Below are 22,102 nucleotides of genomic sequence, written 5' to 3'. Positions count from 1 at the left end.
ATTGAGTTATGCCCAGGAAAATAGTAGTCTGGCAATTGGAGAGGATTATTTGGCAGTTGACAAATTGCAACTTATCTTAAACGATGGTCCCTATCTGTATGTATGGTGTATTTGGAAATAAACAATTTATCCGGATGAGAATGCTACACACATTATAACATATGAGTTTATCACAATTGGCTTGAAAGAAAAGCAGAAGACATGAAATTGAATTGCCAATCCCTGTGAAAGTAAAGAAAAGCAAAAGACATCAAATTGAACCAGGATAAACCAAGTCAGAGACTCACGCTCGACCTTCGCTCGATCATAGCTCGAGCTTTATCAAGTTCAAGCTCGAGCTATGATCGAGCGAAGGTCGAGCGTGAGTCTCTGACTTTGTTATATCGAGAGGTTCACTCGAAACTCTCTAATTTTGTGTTGTCCATGTTCATGTGCATAATTATCCTAGTAAGAAAAATGTCTTTTTAATAGTTAAGATAACTATCTCCCTCCCCTCATGTGTTGTTTCTTTTCCTTTATATTATGAGTTTTTTCTTGATACTATCATAGTTAACTTGACAATTACCATTATTATTAGATTTTTCAGAAGGGGCAAGGGCTTGTGGAGGCTAATTGAAGAAATACAATAATTTGGAGCAAAATGAGCTCACTCTCACATGATAAAAAAGTTGTTGCAAAATGGACATGAGATATAACCATCAACAGTGAAAATGATTTTAACTTTCTGAATAACTTGAAGTTCTTCAAGGAGTACTTACATGGAAGATAGTAAAAAGAAAAATACAATTTTCATGACCTGTACAACATATCCCACCTGTATCCTATGATAGATAAATAAATAAAAACATCAATGATTTGCATCTGGAGGAGGTTGCACAGCGTTTTCAACAGTAATCACATTCCCATCATCATCCTCAAAATTGTTTGTTAGTAAAGCTTCCTCCATTTGGTTCAAGTGTTGTAGGACCGTGTGTTGGAGGTCAACAAATCGACCAGCCATGAAATCGAAATGATATATCAGACTCTCACATCAAGTATCCATGAGATCAAGATGAGTATGTAAGCCATCTACACGACCATCCACGCTATCAATGCGAGTATCTAGATGATCCTCAATGCGATGTAGATGGCCTTCCAAATTATCGAGCCGACTATCGATGTGCTCAAGACCAGCAACGATGTGATCAAGACGACAATCGATGCGACTATCGATGTGGTCAAGACGAGTCTGGATGTGGCTCAAACAATCAAGCACCATTTGTATTCCCGGCTGATTCGGCTCTGGTGCAAGGGTGGATGGTCTTGAGCTAGATGGCTGAGAACCTGATGGCGTTGCATGGGATGGGTGTGAACTGGGTGTAGGATCCTCATCATCAAAAGGCCATCGGCGAATGTGTGCACGACTGAGCTGGATGGTCTGACGACCAATTGGAGTCTTCAGAGGGGTTCTAAGCTCTGTCTCTAAAATAGGAACAGAGTGAAACAAAGCAATGCGAGTGACAAGACTCGCAAAAGGCAATCTCGACCGAGTTTCTTTGGACTGATGAGTCTCTAAAATAACCTTGCAAAGATGACTTCCCAGATCGATGGAAATGTCATTGATCAATGCATAAAGCAAGGTGGCTCTGTCAAGGCCGGCATCACTATGATGGTTGGTTGGGTAAAGGTTAGTAAGGACGACCCTACTAAGAAGGAGATAGTCAGATGAGAACTTTTTGGTAGGAATGGGTGTCCGACCATCCCAAACCCATTCATCTCCACACAACTTGGCGTAGATAGCAGGGTTGCTAGGACCAGAGGTGCTAGCATACGGATATGGGGCCTCAGTAACACGAGGGGCATTAAGCAAATCAGCTAACATGCCTGGACTGACTCGGATTTGGATATTCCGAAGAGTGACGTCAAAGGAACCATCAGGTGCCATGGCATGAATGTTGGAGTAAAACTCCTGGACCAACTCCGCAGACGAAGGGGGGAGACTAGTGGTTAATGATACCCACTGGCGAGACTGAAAGATATGTGGCAGTATAGTCTCTTCAAGCTCACCTAGATTGACCTCACGCTCAATAATGGGATTGCGCTTGGAAAAATTTTCAGTGTATAGTTGCTGAGCCTGGGCATTATGCAACAGTGATTGGTCGGGAGCAGGAGTTGGCCGGCGTCGTACACGTCGCATGATGTTTGTCTGTAGGCATAATAAAGCAAATTAGAAATTAATGTCAATTTGTTAGGAAAATAAAAGGTAAGACGTAGCCTAAAATGACAAGTAGCAGACTACTAGACAATATGGATCAACTGTAGCAAAAATGCTAAGAGCATTAGTCAAATTTAAGAAAGTAAATATACTGAAAAATGGGAACTAGTACTAACGACAAAAACGTTCAAAGTCTTTTGTTGAGACACTTCTATAAATGTAAGTGATATTAAGCCTATAAATGTCAGTTAATATACGAAAAAAATTAAAGGTGCCAACTCTTAGTGTCAAAAGAAAAAACAGAGAACCATCTCAAATCACATCAAGATTATTCAATTTTCACAACACTGCTATGTCTATTCAATTTTCACAGAAAATGGAATCGATAATACCTGTTTACCATCTATACTAATAGTGGTTCAATGCATCAAGATACTGTTTTAAGCAGGAATATTGGTCTTAACCTTTACCACAAGCACAAGTCCAAATGCCAGAAAAGCAAAGTTTTTCAATGCAAGATGAGAGATAATTTGGCATCACCAAGCAAATTCTCAATGCCCATTTCCTTTGAAAAAAGCACTTATTTCCGTAGGAATGACAATTATTTTAGTAGGCGACAAACACTCAGTGTTCTATTAGTGCCGTATCAGGAAAAGCAGTAAAGGAATTCTCCTTCAAGGTTGAGCCACACCCAAAGGCAAATTATGCAATATGGATCATGAGTTACTAAAGGAAAACTCAGGGAGACTATAAATTCGAACTAGACACCGCTTAAGAATTACAACATACTCAAACATTGGCATGAATTTTTTAGCACATCCAACTCTCTAAGACAAGCATATGCATAATCTCATGTTATACATATATATGTATTCACACATTATTTTAGGAAAAAATATGATAGTCGTGACCTCAATTTAGTATATAGAGTATAGACTGCATGCAAAGAAGAGGTCCAATATGAATTCATTAGTGGCTTAAAATTACACAGCTCAACGATTCCAGTTCTCTTAGGCAACCTATTACAAAAACTGTCATATCTATACTCGCTTAGAGAGGTAAGGCAAATAATAGGCTCTGGCATATGTAAATTCCAAAGGGGAGATCTCAAACCAAGCATATATTTTTTGCCGTTTTCATATCTCTAAAGAAGGAAGTAATTCTTTATTTTTTGTTAGATAGTAACTAGTGATGACAAGAATGGAAAGGATGACAATGGTGTGGACGATAAAATGATAATAATTATATTAACTAAAGAATAATACAGCAGAGGAGGGGAACTCCAACAATACAGCAGAGCAAGAGATAAAAAAGTTGATACTGAGAACTAAGATAAAAAATAGATTGCTAAGTCCTTTATACCATACCGATAGAATGTATGTTGGAAACTAAAATCAAAACACATAAAAAGTAGAAAAGTAACCTGATTTTTTAGGGTTAGGGTTTCGGTGCTCTGTGGGAAGACGAAAGGGTTCGTGGCTCTTGGGAGCGAAATCGAAGACGAAGACCCAATTCGTGGAGAAGACGAAGCTGACGGGTGGGTTCGTCGGTTGCTGGGTTCGTGCCTCTTGGGAGCGAAATCGAAGACAAAGAGACTCTTTGAAATGGAGAAGACGAAGAGGCTGGCTTCGTGGGGAAGATGATGGGAATGGAGAAGACGATTGGAATGGAGAAGACGAAGAGGCTAGCTTCTCGGGGAAGACGATGGGAATGGAGAAGACGAAGAGAATGGGGATGAGGGTTTCGACTGAGATGGAGGGGGATTCAAATTCAGGGGATGGAGGGGGATGTTGGAGGAGATTCAACCGTTTTTTAATTAATTTAGAACGACACTGTTTTTGAAACGTGCCAAGTAGGACACGGTGACGCCGAGGTTCCCCAAACCGGTTGTAAGTAGAGTTTTCCCTGTTTAAAATACTACACATCAGCCGGTGTGATTCGAATAAAAAACAACATTTCTCGGCTGATGAGTATCCTAAAGTACCTATTATTGGCCCCCTTTATCTTTTAAATAGCAAGATATATGGCAATTACGTAGCTAGGTAATTGGTACAAGTTGCAACAAACATGAATTATTTGAATTTAAAGATAAACTAAAACCCACTTGATACCAATTGTTAGGTTCCCAGTTGTGAACAGTAATTGTAAATAAATCACAGTGAAGAAGAAGCACACACAGGGATAGGAAATATCTCCATTATCATACGCGATGGGGAATTCGAGGTCCCCACTTCCTCCATTAAACAAACACTATTGCAGTCCGAAAAGCTCCAGAATGCTTCTCCCCCATCACTAGCATGATACTTAACAACTTAATAGAAAATTACATAGAAGACCCTTTACTTATCTTCTAGAAGGCTACTGAAATTTAACCGTTTAAATATACTAAACAGTGCGTTTCTTACACTAAACCCATTATTGAAATAACATCAATTTGTGTCGTTTCTTCTAATTAACCCAACGACGCCGTAAGCTACTGCTGCTATGCGTTTTACCTTTTGCCCTTGTACGAAGTCTCCTTCTCGATTCGTCCTCAGATTTTACCTCTGCACTTCAACTCTCTCTCTCCACCGACCCTAAAGCTCACTCCTTTAGCTTCCATGGATCTCCAAACTTGAAGGTACCTAACATTTTTAGCCGCTGGCCACAACACTTGGCCAATGTTTGCCCAGAAACAATTCAGGGTTGTGCCTTGCATGAAGGTGAGTGGGGCAATGAAGGTTCTGTCATAAACTGGGATTATGTCCATGGTGAGCCAATTTCACCAATCGTACTTGTCCATGTGTTAATTAATATTCACCAATCCCTCATCGACATTGTAACACCTCGGTTACGGAGGTCTGGAGAGCTAACTCTTATTACTTAATATCAACTTCAATATCACAACTATAAAATCAAGAAAGCTCCACAAAATATTAATTCATTTACTCAACCCAAATATCCATATTCCTCCATAGAGACAACAAAGAAATTCTCAACACCATAAATTTAAAAACTTCCCAAAAACTTGAAAATATCCTTAACTCATCAAATCAAAATAACCGAAAATAAATCAATTTACTAATTACGACTCTCAAATAAGCACTTGTACCCTTAGACACTTATTCCACTAGGATCATCACACTTTGCTATAACTTCATACTATTATTCTCCAGTTGAACCATCAAAATTATCTGAAAAATATTTAGAGATAAGGGATGAATTATCAACAACTCAGTAAGCAGAGAACATATACTAGTGTGTAAATACAAGCATTTACAAAGTTCAGAATGCAGAACAAAATACTTTTTATTTTCAGAATGCAGAGTCAGAACATGTTATCAAAATATCAGAGTGAAAGTTCGAAAATATTCATAATCAAAATCCCTTTGACATAGCATAAAGATCACATCACATCACATCTTATCTTTTTTATTTTTTTATTTTTTTATTTTTTATTTTTTATTTTTTATTTCTTATTTTTATAAAGAGCCGGTAGCCACAAACATAGCAGCCCCGTCCCAAGTTTATTAATTAGCTCTCACTTATGGTGGAGGAATACCGTAGTAACATCATTACACTTGGGGGCTTACATGATAAATGCTATAAACTAACACAAGACCAAGTGACAAAATAAACCAAAAAACCAAAACAAAAACTAACAAGCCTAAGCCAAACAACCAACAAAACTCGAAAACAACTAAACAAGCATGAAGAAAGCAACAACAAAAGCAAGAAAAAGATTAGCGACAGCGTAACAAGGTAATACCCATTATGCTATGAGCTTGAACAGATGATGGCAAGATTTTGGTGGGGTCAAAGGAAGGAGGAGAAAAATATCCATTGGATTAGTTGGAAGAGGTTTGTGTCTCCCTAAGAGTGAAGGAGCTTTGGGTTTTAAGGATCTAAAAACTTTTAATGATCCCTTATTAGCTAAACAAGGGTGGAGACTTATGCAGTCAATTGATAGCCTTCTTCACAAGATTTTCAAGGCTAGCTACTTCCCTCATGCTAATTTCTCAGATTCAAGATTGGGACACAATCCATCTTTCATGAGGAAGGGCATCTGGGGAGTAAAAGACAAGTTGATGGAGGGATGTAGATGGAGGGTTGGCAATGGCAGAGGGGTTAGAATTTGGAAGGAAAACTGTGTCCATGGTATAAAAGATGTCAAACAGATGGCCTAGGCATAATATTGATGATGATGCTAGAGTAGAGTCCCTCATTGATATGAATAGTGGTTGGTGGGATGTATTTAAAGTAAGATGCTTGCTTCCACCTACAGTAGCAGATGAGGTTCTGAAGATAGTAGGGAGGTTCTAATAACCACGATGACAAGCTGATTTGGGCACTGGAAAGAAGTGGAAGTTTCAGTGTCAAGATTGCATACAGATTTCTGAGGGGAATGGATAATAGCAGACCAGAAGGGGAGAGCTCTTCAGCAAATAGATAGAAACAAGTTCTTAAAACAATTTGGAAGCCGCAGATACCCCACAAGGTTAAGCTTTTTGCATGGAGAGCAGTGTTAGATGGCCTACCAACCAAAGAGAATTTGCATAAAATAAGAGCAGTAGAGGATAATTTGTGCCAACTTTGTTCATCTGGGGTAGAGAACTCCTTACATGCTCTCTATCTTGTCCTTTACTGAGGCACATATGGTAGAAACATATTCCTGATTTTACAATAGAAGAAACAACATTGTCATTCCTTGAAGTGGTGATCAAAGTGCAGGAGTGTAGTAGCAAAGAATAATTCAAGACCTTTATTATGATAGCTGGGCCTGTTGGAGAAGAAGAAATTTATGGATATTTGAGAGAGAATAAAGGGATGTTGAAGATGGGATTAACTCTGCAATTTCTCTATATCATTCATTCAAGAAAATTAACAGCCTTAACCCAGATTGAATGCAGAGGCAACTCTACTGGCAGGCACCTTCTGAGGAGACTTTCAAGGTCAATGTGGATGGGGCCATTTTTCATGAAAAAAATAATGCAGGTGTGGGCATCATTGCAAGAGATAATGAGGGAGAGGTCTTACTGTCAGTAAGCATGAAAGAACAGGCAATTATGGATCCTATGGACATAGAGCTTTTGACAATTCTGAGGGGACTGCAATTATGTATTCCCCTAGGACTACAAGTACTGTATATTGAAAGTGATTCTCTTCTATCAGTGACAGCAGTAACAACTTCTGAAGTTTCAAGCATGCTTGGTAATATAATCTCAAATATCAAGCAACTCATGAATTGAATTCCTACTTGTACAATTTCTCATATCAACAGGGAAGGAAACTAGGCAGCACACATACTAGCTCAATTTGCTAGAAATGTAGAACATACAAATGTATGGTGGGATTTGTATTCATCAAGTCCTTTGGACTGATTTACATTTGTAATTCTTTTTACCATTAATGAAAGTATGTCCCTTCAAAAAAAAAAGGCTGACTCGTAGAAAATGGACAATCAAAGCCATTGGCAGATGCACACATCACATGTATTGATGAGAAACATATATAGCATTGCATGATTGAGGGAGATCGAATTCGAAGCTTGTGGACATTAATTTGTTCGGTGGATAAGAACTTCTAATAATTGTAACTTATTGTGAAAGATGCATGATGCATGCGTGCTATAATTCATAAAACTGCTGTGTATTACTGGCAAGCATCGTTCGAGCTGACAAAACTTTTCCATAAATCAGGCCGTGTCTGACAGCAACCTCAAACTGATCCAAACTATATTTATGAGTTGTCTACTTCACACATACATACACTCAGATTTTCATCGGGTCATTTACCATTAATAAAAAGAAAATGAGACTTATTATCATTTTAACACCATTTTACTATATTTGAAATTTTTATTTTTTTATTGTTTTCTTTTAAATATTTTTTTAACATCTTCAATCATTATAAAAAAATTAAAAATATATATATAATTCTATTAATAATCACTTCCTTAATCATTAAGTAAAAAAATAATTAAAAATGAAATAAAAATGAAAAAATAGTAAATGAGTAGTAAGAAGGTAGCTAGTAAGCTTCTCATTATCCATCTTCATAATCTATATGGAGTAAATATTAATGAATAATTAATTAAATAAAAAAAAGAACGAGGAAAACAACCCAGACCACAATTATTGATAGATCGAGCATAGAAGAACAAGATCACAGCTAAAACCTCAAGACATACCAAATTACCAATGAACAGGGCGAAGAATCAATGGGAAAAACCATTTTTTTTTCTTTTTTCAAACATATAATAAACATGACTGGCGACAATAAACACCTAAATAATTCGAATCCTTATTTTCAGGATCGGCATCCTTTAATTCATTGAAGGCACCCAGTTTAGGGAACGGTACGCTGGTAAAGAGGCAAAGCTCCCAGGGCCTCACGTTCTGCATTCTCCCTTTTAACCTGCAAAACATAGGCAAACCATTTGATCAAACATTTGGAACCTATTGTTGCTTTTTAGAATTGTTTGACATAATGGTTAAACACTTTGACTGGAAACTTTCCGAATGAGTATGCTACAATCTACCCAAACCATTATTCCATTGTTTTGTTCATAGTCTCATAGAGTAAGAAACTCTTATTAAGAAGTAATGTTCTTTTGTTATTCGTTCACTCAATCTAATTACAGGCAACACATACAAATATATATAGCATATAACAAGGAGGACATAAGGCCCCTACAAGGCCTGCACTAAACATATTTCAATGTTTTTTTAGATAAGATGAGATCATGAGTTGAGATGGAAATTGAAAGTTGAATAAAATATTGTTAGAATATATTTTTTTAATATTATTTTTGTTTCAGGATTTGAAAAAGTTGAATTGTTTATTATATTTTATGTAAAAATTTGAAAAAATTGTAACGAATAGATAAGATGAGTTGACATAAACTGTGAAAACAAATGATGTCTTATATACCCAACAGACATTCGATATTCCAAATTAATTTCCACAATGTATATTTTCAATCAAGTTGCTTTTCCAGTGTTTTTGACACTTTGATGAAATCGCACAACAACAATGAGTGCAGTATAATGGTGCTATTACAGTACCAAAAGTATAAACCAAAAGTATTGGTTTGGAGGTTGTGTTGACACACAAATCGCAGGGATTAATCATTATTACAGTAAGTTTTATTTCTGACAAATGAAAAATTGCCACAATAGCCGTTGTTTCTTATAGTATACCTTTTACGGCGATTTAATGTCGCCGTAAACAAAGAGAATGACACTCTTTCACTTTTTTCGGCAATATTTAAAGTTACAAAATTAATACAAAAGACCACTTTCGCAATTGCATCGAACATCGAACTATCGCAAAAAGATTTTAATATTCCAACGAATTTTTTCATTGCAAAAAGTGAAAAATCGCAGCAAAAGACCAATAAGGCCTCATTTGTTTTCAGAAATGAGATGAGATTTTTTGAGATATGTGTAAATAATATTAAGATATGTTGAGTATAAATGATATAAGATGAGATAAAGATAAAATTGTGTTTGTTTATAGATATGAGATGAGATTAGTTTGACTTTTTTGTGAGGTATATATGGTTGTGGGACCCACTTGGGTTTTGCTTTTTTTTTTTTTTTTTGCTTTTTCCTCGGCTATGTTGCGTTGCGTTTTTTCTTTTTTATTTTCGGCATTTTCCGTTTACCACTTGCATTTTTTTTTTTCCCCTAACATTTGGCATTTTCCGTTTACCACTTGCCTATTTTTTTTTCCACATATTTTGGCATTACTGCTACTGGGACCCAGTTCCACTAGGACCCACTATTTGCTGCCGAAAGAAAGAAAGGATAGGTCCCACTGACAACTTTTTCTGTGTATAGTACAGTTGATGAATAGTGATAAAATAATGAGAGATGAAATAAGATGAGGTAAAAAATGAGTGTTTATTTTCAAAGAGTATCTGACCATACAAAACTTAGAAAAGTTTTCAAAGTTTTGTGTTTCATCTCTCAAAGCAAACAAGGCCTTAGTATTTGCAATGAATTTGACCGTTGCGAAAAGAAAAAAATCGCTACAAAAAACCAGTTTCAAACTTGATGTAAAAGGTCCGTGACAATGTAAAAAATCACTGCAAATAAAGGTTTTTTGCGGCGATTTTATTTTCAACAGACACAAAATCGTCACAAAAGGCCTTATTTCTTAAAGTGAGTCTCATCTATATCAGCATCTTTAAGAACTATTTTTTTTTTCTGGGCTTTTTGAGTACAAGCTTGTAAGCATGGAACATGTCCTCATATTTGAATAATGTCAATCTGATGTTTGAAGATAGCCATTTTAGGATATAATACTTGATCACAAGCATACTAGCACATATTTCTTCGCATAAACTACCGTTTTATTTTCCAACACATCCTCCTTTCATCACAGGTGAACCTGTAATACCCTGCTCCTTCCTTCTTACGTACGCTTCTTCTTTCTGACGTATATTCCGTCTTTATGACGTAAGCAAATCCCGAGAGCAGAGATTTTGTGATTGTCTGCCCCTTCTATCTAGCGACTGCGAGACTCGTCATGCGTGTTAAACCATGATGGCGTGTTTCGAAAGATATCGTGTGACTTCTAGGGCACGCTCAGTGTTTTAAATATGTTAGAAATATTTATAAGGAGTATTTTCAGTGTTATTAAATTAAAATTGATCTTAAATACGACAATCATAATATTCTTGAAGAGCTCCAAGAATATTATAATTGCCGGAAATCATTTTAATATTATTATTAAAATGATTTCAATTATTTAAGATATTATGAGATTTAAATTATGTTGAAAGCTTTTATTGATCAAATGGTTTTATTCTCTTTAATGTGTTAAGTGAGACTTCATCATTTTATTAATGATGAAGAATATTATTTTATAAACTAAAGTTAGTTTAAAATAATATTCTACCTTAATTCCTCTAAGCCCTTTTAATTAAGTTAATGTTTTACGCATTTTCAAATTAGTGTTTGAGATCCACCGTTAGATCATTACGTGGATCCCCAGACGAAAGGACTGGATTATAAACCCAGACCCCCTCTTTTTCCCCCTCATTTTCCCGTAACTCTCCCTCTCTCCTCCCTTTCTCAAGCGTACGCTGTATGCAGTCCCACCCCACGCCCGATTCTTCCACGCCTCAGCTCGGCGCCGCCGTGCGTCAGTAGCCCTCACCGCCGGCACCATAATCTATGCCTCCCTCCGGTGAGCTAAACCAACCCAGCCTCTCTCTCTCACGCTCCCTCTTCCTCTCTGCTGGAAGTGCAAAGCCCGAATGGGCTTGCTGTCCTTAGCGTCGCCATGTGCCTTCCTCTAGCAAAACCAGCACCCCCATGCAGCCACCTTCCCCTCTGTCGCACGCATAAGGAGACCCACGCACGGCTTCACCGTGCATGGCCTCTAGCGCCGCCGTACCCGGCACCCACGGCCACCTAGCAACACCATGGCTCCTCCCCGAGCTCCTCCAAGTCAGCCAAGCTCTCCACCCCTCTCAAGCCTCTCACTCATGCACAGCTTCTCCCTCTCTCCAACTCACGGGTTGCACCCCTCCACCGCAGTGCGCCGCCACCCACAGCTGGTAACCGCCACCTTGAGCCTCCTCAGGCCGCCACCAAGCCAAACGAACCTCCCACGGCCCGGATCTGCCACCCATGCACGCACACTCTCTCTCACTCTCCCACGGCTTCTCCTCCACCGTGCGGCCAGATCCGTCGCCAAGAGCCATCGTGGCGCCACCCTAGTGCCACCACGAGCTCCACTAGCAACCCCTCAGCCCAACCCTAGGTCCAAACCACCACTTTGAGTGGTGGGTAGTCACTGCATGTGATGGACAGCCACTGCGCGTGGCTGACCTCCACTGTACAAGGCCAAATCTGCTGTGTTATGCTCTTTGCCACCATCACAAGGCCACCATGAGCCCTTCCAAGACCACACCTAGCTATCCAAACGCCTAAACAGTTAACGTACGTGGGTTAGCCGCCACGTACGACACTTCCGACATCATCGGCTATGACGATCAACGAGCAACGCACGCGTTATCCCATCAATGGTATAACCATTTATCCCTCGTTAATTATGTTAGATATTGATTTTTTTTTTCTAATCAAGCATATTATATATTAATAAAGTACAAAAGTTTAAGGTGGATCCTTTCCATTGTCAATATACAAAAAACAATTAGGAATATTATCTAAAGGTATGCTTCCAAATACAAGATTTGTAGCTGCCCATTGCGCCACCGAGTGTGTGCATCGATTTTGAGATCGATGTATCTTAGTAAATTTCCAGTCTTGGTGAAGTTGGGAGATGTGAAGAATGTCGCCAATAATTGTTGATATGTTCTAGAAAGGAGTTGAATCTGGATTTTCAATAGATGTAAATATCGACTGAGCATCCCCTTCTATTATTGCGAGATTCTGATTGGAAGCCATCTTAGATGCTAACAATGCTGCCAAGGCTTCTACGACTAGAGGAGTAGTGGTTTGGAATTTTTCCGTTTTTATTCCCAGAATATCTCCTCTGTGATTTCTTTGTATTACCGAGCCTACTGAGAATTGATCACGCAATGCTGCATCAAAAGAGAAGCTTTGATGATTAGACGGAGGAGATTTCCATTCTTCTTCTTTGATTTGTTGACTCTGTCTCTCCTTCTAGGCTTCTTTATAATCTTCAAAGATGTGTTGAATCTGGATTTTTGCATCTTTGAGTGATAAAGATGTGTGATTGTGGACTATGTCATTTCTCTTTCTCCAAATAAAATCTAACATTATGACTGCAAACAGCTGGAAATGATGCTTTTCTTCTGATAGAAGGCCCAATTCTTTATCTGGATAGATGATCATTCTAATCCAATCTGATATAGAATTTATAGGCAGTCTTGCAAGATTTAAAGGCCAGCTGCTCTGTTGCCACAAAATTCTGATGACAGGACAGTTTATGAAAAGATGCATTAGAGTCTCTTTCTCTTGGTTGCAAAGTGGACACTCTTCTGAACCTTGGTGAGTAATGAAATCACCAATTCGTGATTTAGTAGGAAGAATATTCCAAAGAAGTTTCCACATCAAAAATTTATGGCGATCATGAATTTTAAGGCTCCACATTGACTTGAAGAGGGATATTGAGAAGCTAGGCTGAACTAATACTTGAGTCTGCAAAGATGCATGGTAGGCTGTTTTGACAGAGAGGGATTTTTATAATTTCTGATATAATTTCTTGAGTACACTGATATTGCCCAAACAACTGATATGTTAGATATTGATTAGTTGACTATGTTGTGGACTGTGTTGTTGGTATTTGTGGAGTTGTGGTATTGTGATGTGGTGCTGTGTGATGAAGTATTGGGCATATCTATGTTGGATGGAGATGTGTTGTGCCATGTAGTGTATTGGGAAGTGTGTTGTGTTGTGTTGTGGATTGTGTTGTAATGGTGGCGTGGTGTATGTGAATGGAGTAAACTCTGACTGTACTCTGTGTGTGTGGCGTAGTGTGAGATAAGGAGAGTATATGTAAAATATACCCTCCTGGCTTATTGTGGAGCGGGATGAGTACGAGTGGAGTTTACTCTATGGTGTAGTGCGTGTAAAGGGAGTACACGTGGAGTGTACTCCATGTGGTGGTGTGATGCACCATATGACGGGTATGCCATAATGGTGATGTGGCGTAGTGTGTGTGAATGGAGTACACTCCAGTGTACTCCATATGGTGGAGTGATGTACCATATGGCGAGTATGTCATAATGGTGATGTGGCGTAATGCATGAGAATGGAGTACACGTAGAGTGTATGACGAGTATGTCATAGTGGTGATGTGGCGTAGTATGTATGAAGGGAGTACATGAAGAGTATACTCCATGTGGTATAGTGATGCACCATATGATGGGTATGGCATAGTGGTGATGTGGCGTGTGTGAAGGGAGTACACGTGGAGTGTACTCTATGTGATGGAGTGATGTACCATATGGCGAGTATGCCATAATGGTGATGTGGCGTAGTATGTATGAAGGGAGTATACGAGGAGTGTACTCCATGTGATATGGTGATGCACCATATGGCGGGTATGCCATAGTGGTGATGTGGCATATGTGAAGGGAGTACACAAGAAGTGTACTCCATGTGGTATAGTGATGCACCATATGGCGGGTATGCCATAGTGGTGATGTGGCGTAGTATGTATGAAGGGAGTATACGTGGAGTGTACTCCACGTGGCAGCGACACTCCGTGTGGCGTGTTGTAGAAATAAGGATGGTTAAGTGATTGATGGGTGTGGAACATGATGGGTAGTGTCGGGAACTGTGAAACGGTGTCCCAGGGTAGTTATGGTGAGGCCTATAGTCTAAGGTGACGGGTGTCACCATACTTGACTTATGGCTGAGAATAGGCGTGAAGTAGCAGAACAAGTGTAAGAGTGCGTAGCGGAAGCATGACTGAGGAATATCACGAAGTTGGCATAGAAATGATGTAACGGGATGTCAGTTGATGTGACAAGGTCATGGTATAGCTTGGGAGCAATCTCGAGCTATATGACGTGACATAAGGTGTAGTTGTGAATGGAGTCCTGTCATGTCAAGTGTTGGGATGAATTTTCAAAAGGGACGGGTAGCATGAAGAGTCATGCTAGCTGGGTTAAGAAAAGGTTGGTATCCGGAGTATGGCTCTTGTACCTACGAGCAAGTGATCAACATGTCATATGTTGATCTTAGGTGATAATGGGGTAAGGTACATGTGTAATCTGGGTAGACACATATGTCGGACGGATTCACCATATGTAATGGGTAATCTGTCATTAGTACAGTTACACGGTGCTTAAGCCTCAGAGTTGGTTTAGAGCCGCGTGGCTTTGTATGGATGGGAATGAGGATTTAGTGTGGGCTAAGATGCATGAAGGTAATGACGGGTGCATCATTAGGATTGAGATGTGTGATACCATCGGTCGGAATCATGCGTCGAATGTGGTTAGTAAGAAGAGTAAGACTAAGGTCTTAGTGTCTTAATCCTAAGGTGAATGGGTTCACTTTAGTGGATGAGCACTTGGGGCAAGACATTGAGTTGGAAGATGTGGTGACCGTAATGGTCCCCGAAGGGTTTAACATAGTGAAGGGCACGTAAGTGCACGGGATAGAAGGAGAGTGTTCGAAGTATAGCGTAGTTCTATTTATGGTTAAGTTGCTTATGCATTAGATAGAGAATGACGCTAAGGTATGTGTATGCAAGTAGGTTGCCATCTGACAAGCACATTAATGGACTACATGACATGCAAATAGCATGGAGTCCAGGTAAGTGTTACGTTCATACTCTTCTAGAGTTTTCCAAGATACAAGAAACAATTTTTCCTTTAAGATGCTCACGAAAAGAAACGAAAGATGCTTTAAGAAAGAAAATGCTAAGTGTTGAAATGTATAAGTATGTACGGCCCCTCCTTGGCAGCCCCTGTTTACGCACCCAAAGTATTAATTGTACGCATGTGAATGGATGACTATACGCTGTATCTATTGTATGTATTTTCTAAGAAAATCCATAAACTGATGAAAATGCATGAAAGGCATGACAACGGATGCTTTTATAGATCCTACGAACCGACGCTTTCATGTGCACCACGAGGTGATGCTTGTGGACGCCATGAGAGACGACGTTCAAGGTGACGCTTATGGATGCCATGAAAGCTGACGTTTAAGCCCATGTATGTTCTTAAATGAAGTTTTCCACGAACGGACTATTAAAGAAAGGATAGAACTAAAATGAACTGCAAAAGGAAAAGAAGATTTTCGAGCTTACGCCCCAAACGATGCTTTCTCATGAAAAGAAATGTTTTATCATGAAAGGACTGTTAAATAAAAGAACGAACTGAATGAAAGCTCCAGCTCTCTAGAGATGACATGAAAGAATGAATGAAAAGCAAAGAAAGAAACGAAAGCATGAATGTATGAAGATACGTAACGGCCACATGAATGAAAGAAAATGGTACCAATGAATGGGCAGATTGCAATGCCGGGTAAGTAGTACTAGAAGTGCACCCAGTGCTGCCCCCTATGAAAGGGATTCCCAACCCGTGGCCACGATCAGAATCCGGGTCCAAAGGAAGACCGCTAACCCCAACACACGAGGCGTAACAATGTGTACTGGCCTATGAAAGTGATAAGAACGAATGGATGTATGCTTGCATGTACGAACGCATGAACCTTAAGAAATGAAGGTACTGACGGGGGACATATTTTAAAGAAAGGAAAGCCTTTTAAAAGAAAAACCTCGTCCAATGAAGTTTTCAAAAGAACGCACCTATGCACGTAAGCATGAACTCACTCTTGAAGAAATGAAGGCACTGACGGGAGAAACGTTTTACGAAAATGAAGCTCATGTTTAAAAGAGAAAAATCCCGTCCAGTGACATTTTCAAATAAACGCACGTATGACACGTATGCATGCACGTAATAGTATGTACGAGTGATGAATGCATGAATGAAAACCTATATTGTTATAATTTAACTGTATGAAGTAATGCTTAGGAGTCTTCGACTTATTTTAGTTTTTATGCATGTCCCTCCCCACACAGGAACTGCATGATCAGGACAGACACGGCCCATGGGGAAGAGCACGGAAGTCTAGGCACAAGTTTTAAACGCACGAGATGCATTTTATTGTAAAAATTAATGTTTTCTGTTGTAAACCTCTTTTATTCTAAAGAACATTTTAATTTATAAACGTGGAGTCTCGCACCCTGGGTATGCAAGTGAAAAGTTTTAAATCGGACGGTAATTTTCGTCGTCCTTTAAAAAAAAATATTTTGTAAAAAGTCTCATGACAAGGACGGGAATTACAGAACCACCCTGAACACACTATTTTTTTTGTCTAGGGGATCCAGCATTTGCTAATTGTTATAGTGGTACGTTGCAAGTGCAAGATACTCAAGTTGACAATGACCTTTATAGGAAAATTTGACAACTATATATTGGTACGAACCACATTGGCAAAAGAAGTTATGCCCATTCTATTTACCATAGAAAATTTGAAACAATGAACACATTATCTAGACCTAGACAAACATAAATAAAAAGAAAATACTAGGTGCTTTGAATAGATGCGTCAAGGAACAATGCCAAAGCCAATAAGAGTGGTCCCATTGAGGTTTGTGATATGAGAAAATTGAAGAGAGGACAAACTTACAGGTTGAAAGTAGCGAAGGGGCCATAATTCCAAACGAAGCCAATAAAAAACTAAATATAAGAGCTACACAATGTCAAAATAGCTAAGCTCAGCATAATAGATAGTCAACCATGTTTCTCTCTTAGATTAACACTTGGAAATAAGTCATAACCAATGAACAATTAAAAGAGGTAATAATAAACATCAGAATTCTTGACTCCCGGGTTCTAACATTTTTGGAAAAAGTTAATCTTCTCATTTTCTAGCTTGCTAAGGTTCAACCGATCCCAATTCCGCCTGTTACAATCCAGAAAGAATCACGTAATAAGCGAGAATGGTTTTTTATAACTAAGAATATAAATCACGTAACATGGATGCTACGGATGTTACTTATCAAAGAGACAAAAGGATGCTATCATCCCACCAAAGGAGAGTGAGGTTGATAAGCACAGAATGTTTCGTGTGCGTGTGTGTGAGTTATCTCAAACCACTTACAACTAGCATTTCTTGAAGGTAGCTCCTGAATGGTGTTTGCACTGCCTGCAAAAGAGTTTTAAACAATCACTCAAAAAGGAAAATAGGGGAATTTACTTCATACTTAACATGTTGCAAATAGATTCACATCAGAAAATTTTCAGGAGAAGACTCGTGATACTTATCCCTTTTTGCCTTTCAAAAGTGAGAGAAAAAAGTCTCGAGATACAATAACTAATTTTAATTGATAACTTATCATCGTCCTGCTCATTTACAGGTAACCTAACTTCAAATGCAAATTCAGTGGATAGGTAGATGTTATCTCAGGCTCGTCAAGGTAAATATGGGCATAAGCATTTAATAAATGTATTAAATTTATTAAATGTTTTAATTTTTTTTTAACTTTTTAAACGTTTTATACTTTTAAAAGTTTTAGACTTATTAAACATTTTTAATTTATTAAACATTTCAAACTTATTAAACGTTTTAGACTTATTAAACGTACTAGACTTATTAAACACATGATGAGACAATGCGTGCACGTTGGAACTTTTGTTGGGTCCACACTCGCAATCCTTCCCCTAATTAGGATTTAATAAGTAATTCAATCTCTACCATTCTTCAAGTCCAGAGGGCAAATAGACAGTTGATATCGAAGATCTCTCATTCAATCATATTTGGAGTCAAATGGACATCAGGTCTGTGATTGATAGTCCCACCATATAAAAGACATCAGACAAAAGTCAAAATCTTACTTGTGAGGTTCATAAAGTGTTTACTCTTTCTTCTCTCAAGAGTCTCCAAGAAAACAAGTGACTTCAAAACTTCACAACAAAACAGTTGACACTATTATCCTACCACTTTCTTACATTAAAAGTGCATATTTTCTCCATTATATTTATTAGATCTTACATTATGTTCTTCCTTTATCACATTTTTGTTACCATGGCATATAACGTTATCCAATGTATCATAAACCTGAGAAGAAACTAGTTATCAACTGCCATTATTGATGGCATGATATAAACAAACATAATAGACACCATGCTCCCTTAGAAGGAAGTGAGAAGGAACTGTAATTGGAGACATACATCCTTTCCATCAGGAAAACAACGCCTAAAGAAGTCTGGCCGAGGTTGACCAACATCATTTTTTTATAACATCTGTAATAACTACAGTGACTAGAGCAGAGACTGCACATAACAAATAATATCCAAGCAGAGCTCTTCGGATTCAAGCAGGATATATATATATATGTTCTTCCTTTAAAGTAATGGTTTGATCCACAGGAACCTTCACATCTATAATTATAATAGGGTTTTTCCAATTTATAAAAAAGAATTACAAAGGTTTTTTGCGGACAATTTTCCTATCTCCATAGCAAAATTTAAGGTCTACACCGTGAGCTATAAAAAAGCATTGAGTATTGATGGTGTCTAATTTTACAACTTATTATAAACTTTTTAGACTTTAATAAGACTAAAACGTTTAATAACTTGGTAACTTATCATCGTCCTACTCATTTTTATGTTTAAAACGTTTAATAAGTTTAAAACGATAAGTCTAAAATCTTTAATAAGTCTAAAACCTTTAATAAGTCTAAAACGTTTATTAAGTGTAAAATGCTTAATGTCTAAAACGCCTTCAAATCTTCCATAAAACCACTACCATCTCTTCCAATTCCTCCTTGTCAAGCTTCTCAGCCATAGATCCCAGGGTGTCCTTAAAAGACTGATTCATTATTGACAATATTTGCAGACCATGGAGTGTGCAGAAAAGTAATAACACAAGAGATGAGATTCTCCCCAACATGCTTTAGCTGTAGGGTCAATGCACTATTTATATTGTAGGTTGTACAGACTACAATCAAGAGGTTTTTTGACATAATATTCTAAAGTAACCAAAAAGGCATATACAAAGATATTGATTCGATATTGATTTCCTTCTTTATTAGCCTTGTTGCATTGACTTGAGATTCTCTACCTGATTTGCTGAATGTGTCCATATCAGATGAAACTATCCTTAACACCTCCCCCCTCAAGTTGACCGTGGGGGGAGATGAGACGGAAAGCTTGGAGTGGAAGAAGAGAGAGGCCGAGATACACTTTTTGTGAAGAAATCAGCAATTTGAAGATTAGAGAGAACGAATTGAATGCAAAGGAGGCCAACGGTCACCTTCTCACGTACAAAATGATAATCCATATCAATGTGCTTGGAGCGAGCATGGAAGACTGGATTGGCAGACATGGAGATTGCATTGTGATTGTCACAGAGAACTGTAGGGGTAGCTGAGAGAGGAACTCAAAGATCACAAAGCAAATGTGTAAGCTAAGTGACTTCAGCTGCAGCTAGAGCAAGAGAGCGATACTCAAACTCCGAACCACTACGAGAGACAGTAGGCTGTTTCTCAGCACTCCAAGAGATTAAGATCCTGCTTAGATTTATGACATAGCTAGATGTAGAACATCTAGTGTTAGGGCATTAGGCTCAATCCACATCTAAATAGGCATGGAGCTGTCTAGAAGACAAGCACCACTGCAGTCTTGTTCTTGACTCCATGAGACCCGAACACCGAAGCCAGCTCCTGACGCCTCTCCTTCTCTATGTCTATATTTCTCCCATCTCTCAGCCACCAACCACGCCATTAGCCACCATGAGCACATCGTCCATGATCAAGGCATGTTGATGTTGGATTGATATGGAGTGAGGGTATTGTGTTTATAGTTTGGATCTCATGGTGAAGTGGGACTACTTTGCAAGGCATGTTGAGTGATGGTTTGAACATTAAAGTGAAGCAAAGGAGCTCACTTTATTAGTTAGAAGTGAAGTTAGGTTTTTAGGTTCACAGTTAGGCTTAACATTTATGAAAATGGTTATGCTTCAATAGCTGAATGGTAACTTGTACAAGTGAAATGAAAGGAAAGTATGGAGAATGGATTTGGATAATAGAATATGTGTAAGTGAAGGAAGTTTAAGTACATAGTAGTTTTATGCAAGTTCTAAGTTTAAGTTTCATATGTGAATGAAAATGTAATGACGTAAAGTTATGTATGAATGTAGGTTGCCATATGCCACGTACATAAATTGACTGAATGAAATGAAAATGGCAAGGAGTCCAGGTAAGTATCATGTTCATACTCTTCTAGAGTTTTCTAAATGCTATGAAATTTAAAATTAATTTTTTTTTTCTTTTGAAATTGAAATGAAATGATTTTAAAAGAAAAATGTTCTATTTGTGCAATGAAACAAAATGAAAATATTTTCTTAGAAATAAAACGATGTTTTATGAAAGCACGCTAAGGTATTAATGTTTTAAAGTATATATATGTAATGACCTTCTTTGGCAAGCCCTTTTTATGCACCCCAAGATTAGTTGTATGCATGTGAATGAATGTTACATGTAGTACTTATTGTATTTATATTCCATGAAATGAAATGATGAGCTTTTATGCTTTATGTTATTAAATGATGTTTTATGAAATGAAATTAACTGATGAATGAAAAGAATAAAAAGGAAATGACTGAAAGGAATGAATGTTTTAATTTATGAAGCTATGTAACAGCCATGATTGAATGAATGATGGTACCAAATGGGGGGCATATTGCAATGCCGGGTAAGTAGTACTGGTAATGCACCCAGTACTACCCGTTGACTGAGGGATTCTCAACCCGTGGCTATGGGCAAAATAGGGTCCAAAAGTCCGTTAATCCCAACACATGGGGCATAACAGTGTGTACCTACTAAAGGAAAATTGATAAGAGTAATTAGATGTATGAAACATTTTAATTCATTATGAAAGAATGTAAAAGATGGGAAATGTTTTTATGAGGGATGAAAATCTTTTTAAAGAAAAACTTTATATTTTAATGTTTTCAAAGAAAGAAAATATTTTATGTAAAGTATGTAAATGAATCATAAATGCATGAATGAAACTTATGGTAGTATATTTTTACAGTATAAAGTAATGCTTATTAAGAATTTCGACTCATTTTGTTTTTATGTGTAAATGAGAACTAAGAAGAGTCGAGAAGGATATGACCCAAGGAGAAGGTAATAAAAGCCTAGGCATTTTATGTAATATATGAAATCATTTTGTAAAAGGACTTCGTATTTTAATTAAATGAATTTGGCTGTAAACTCTCTTTAGATTTATAAAACATGTTTTAGACTTTAACTATAAAATCTTTTATATCCTAGGGAGGAAATGAAAAAGTTTTAAAAAAGTTCAATAATTCCTGTCTTGTTTTCTAAAATTATTTTTTAAAGTTCCACCACATGGATGGACGTTACAATGACCATTCTATAGAGGCCATCACCACGACCGCG

General features: G+C 37.9%; 1 protein-coding gene across 1 annotated transcript; it reads left to right on the top strand.

Moving 5' to 3' along the window:
- Window positions 1–7,077: 7,077 nt before the first annotated feature.
- On the top strand, window positions 7,078–7,422 carry LOC108998121. Its single transcript, XM_018974570.2, has one exon. It carries the CDS (start codon window positions 7,078–7,080, stop codon window positions 7,420–7,422), a length of 345 nt encoding a protein of 114 aa, XP_018830115.2.
- The last annotated feature ends 14,680 nt before the right edge of the window (window positions 7,423–22,102 follow it).

The sequence above is a fragment of the Juglans regia genome, chromosome 16, assembly GCF_001411555.2.
Source record: "Juglans regia cultivar Chandler chromosome 16, Walnut 2.0, whole genome shotgun sequence".
NCBI lineage: Eukaryota > Viridiplantae > Streptophyta > Magnoliopsida > Fagales > Juglandaceae > Juglans > Juglans regia.
This window is presented reverse-complemented; position numbering and strand designations above follow the sequence as displayed.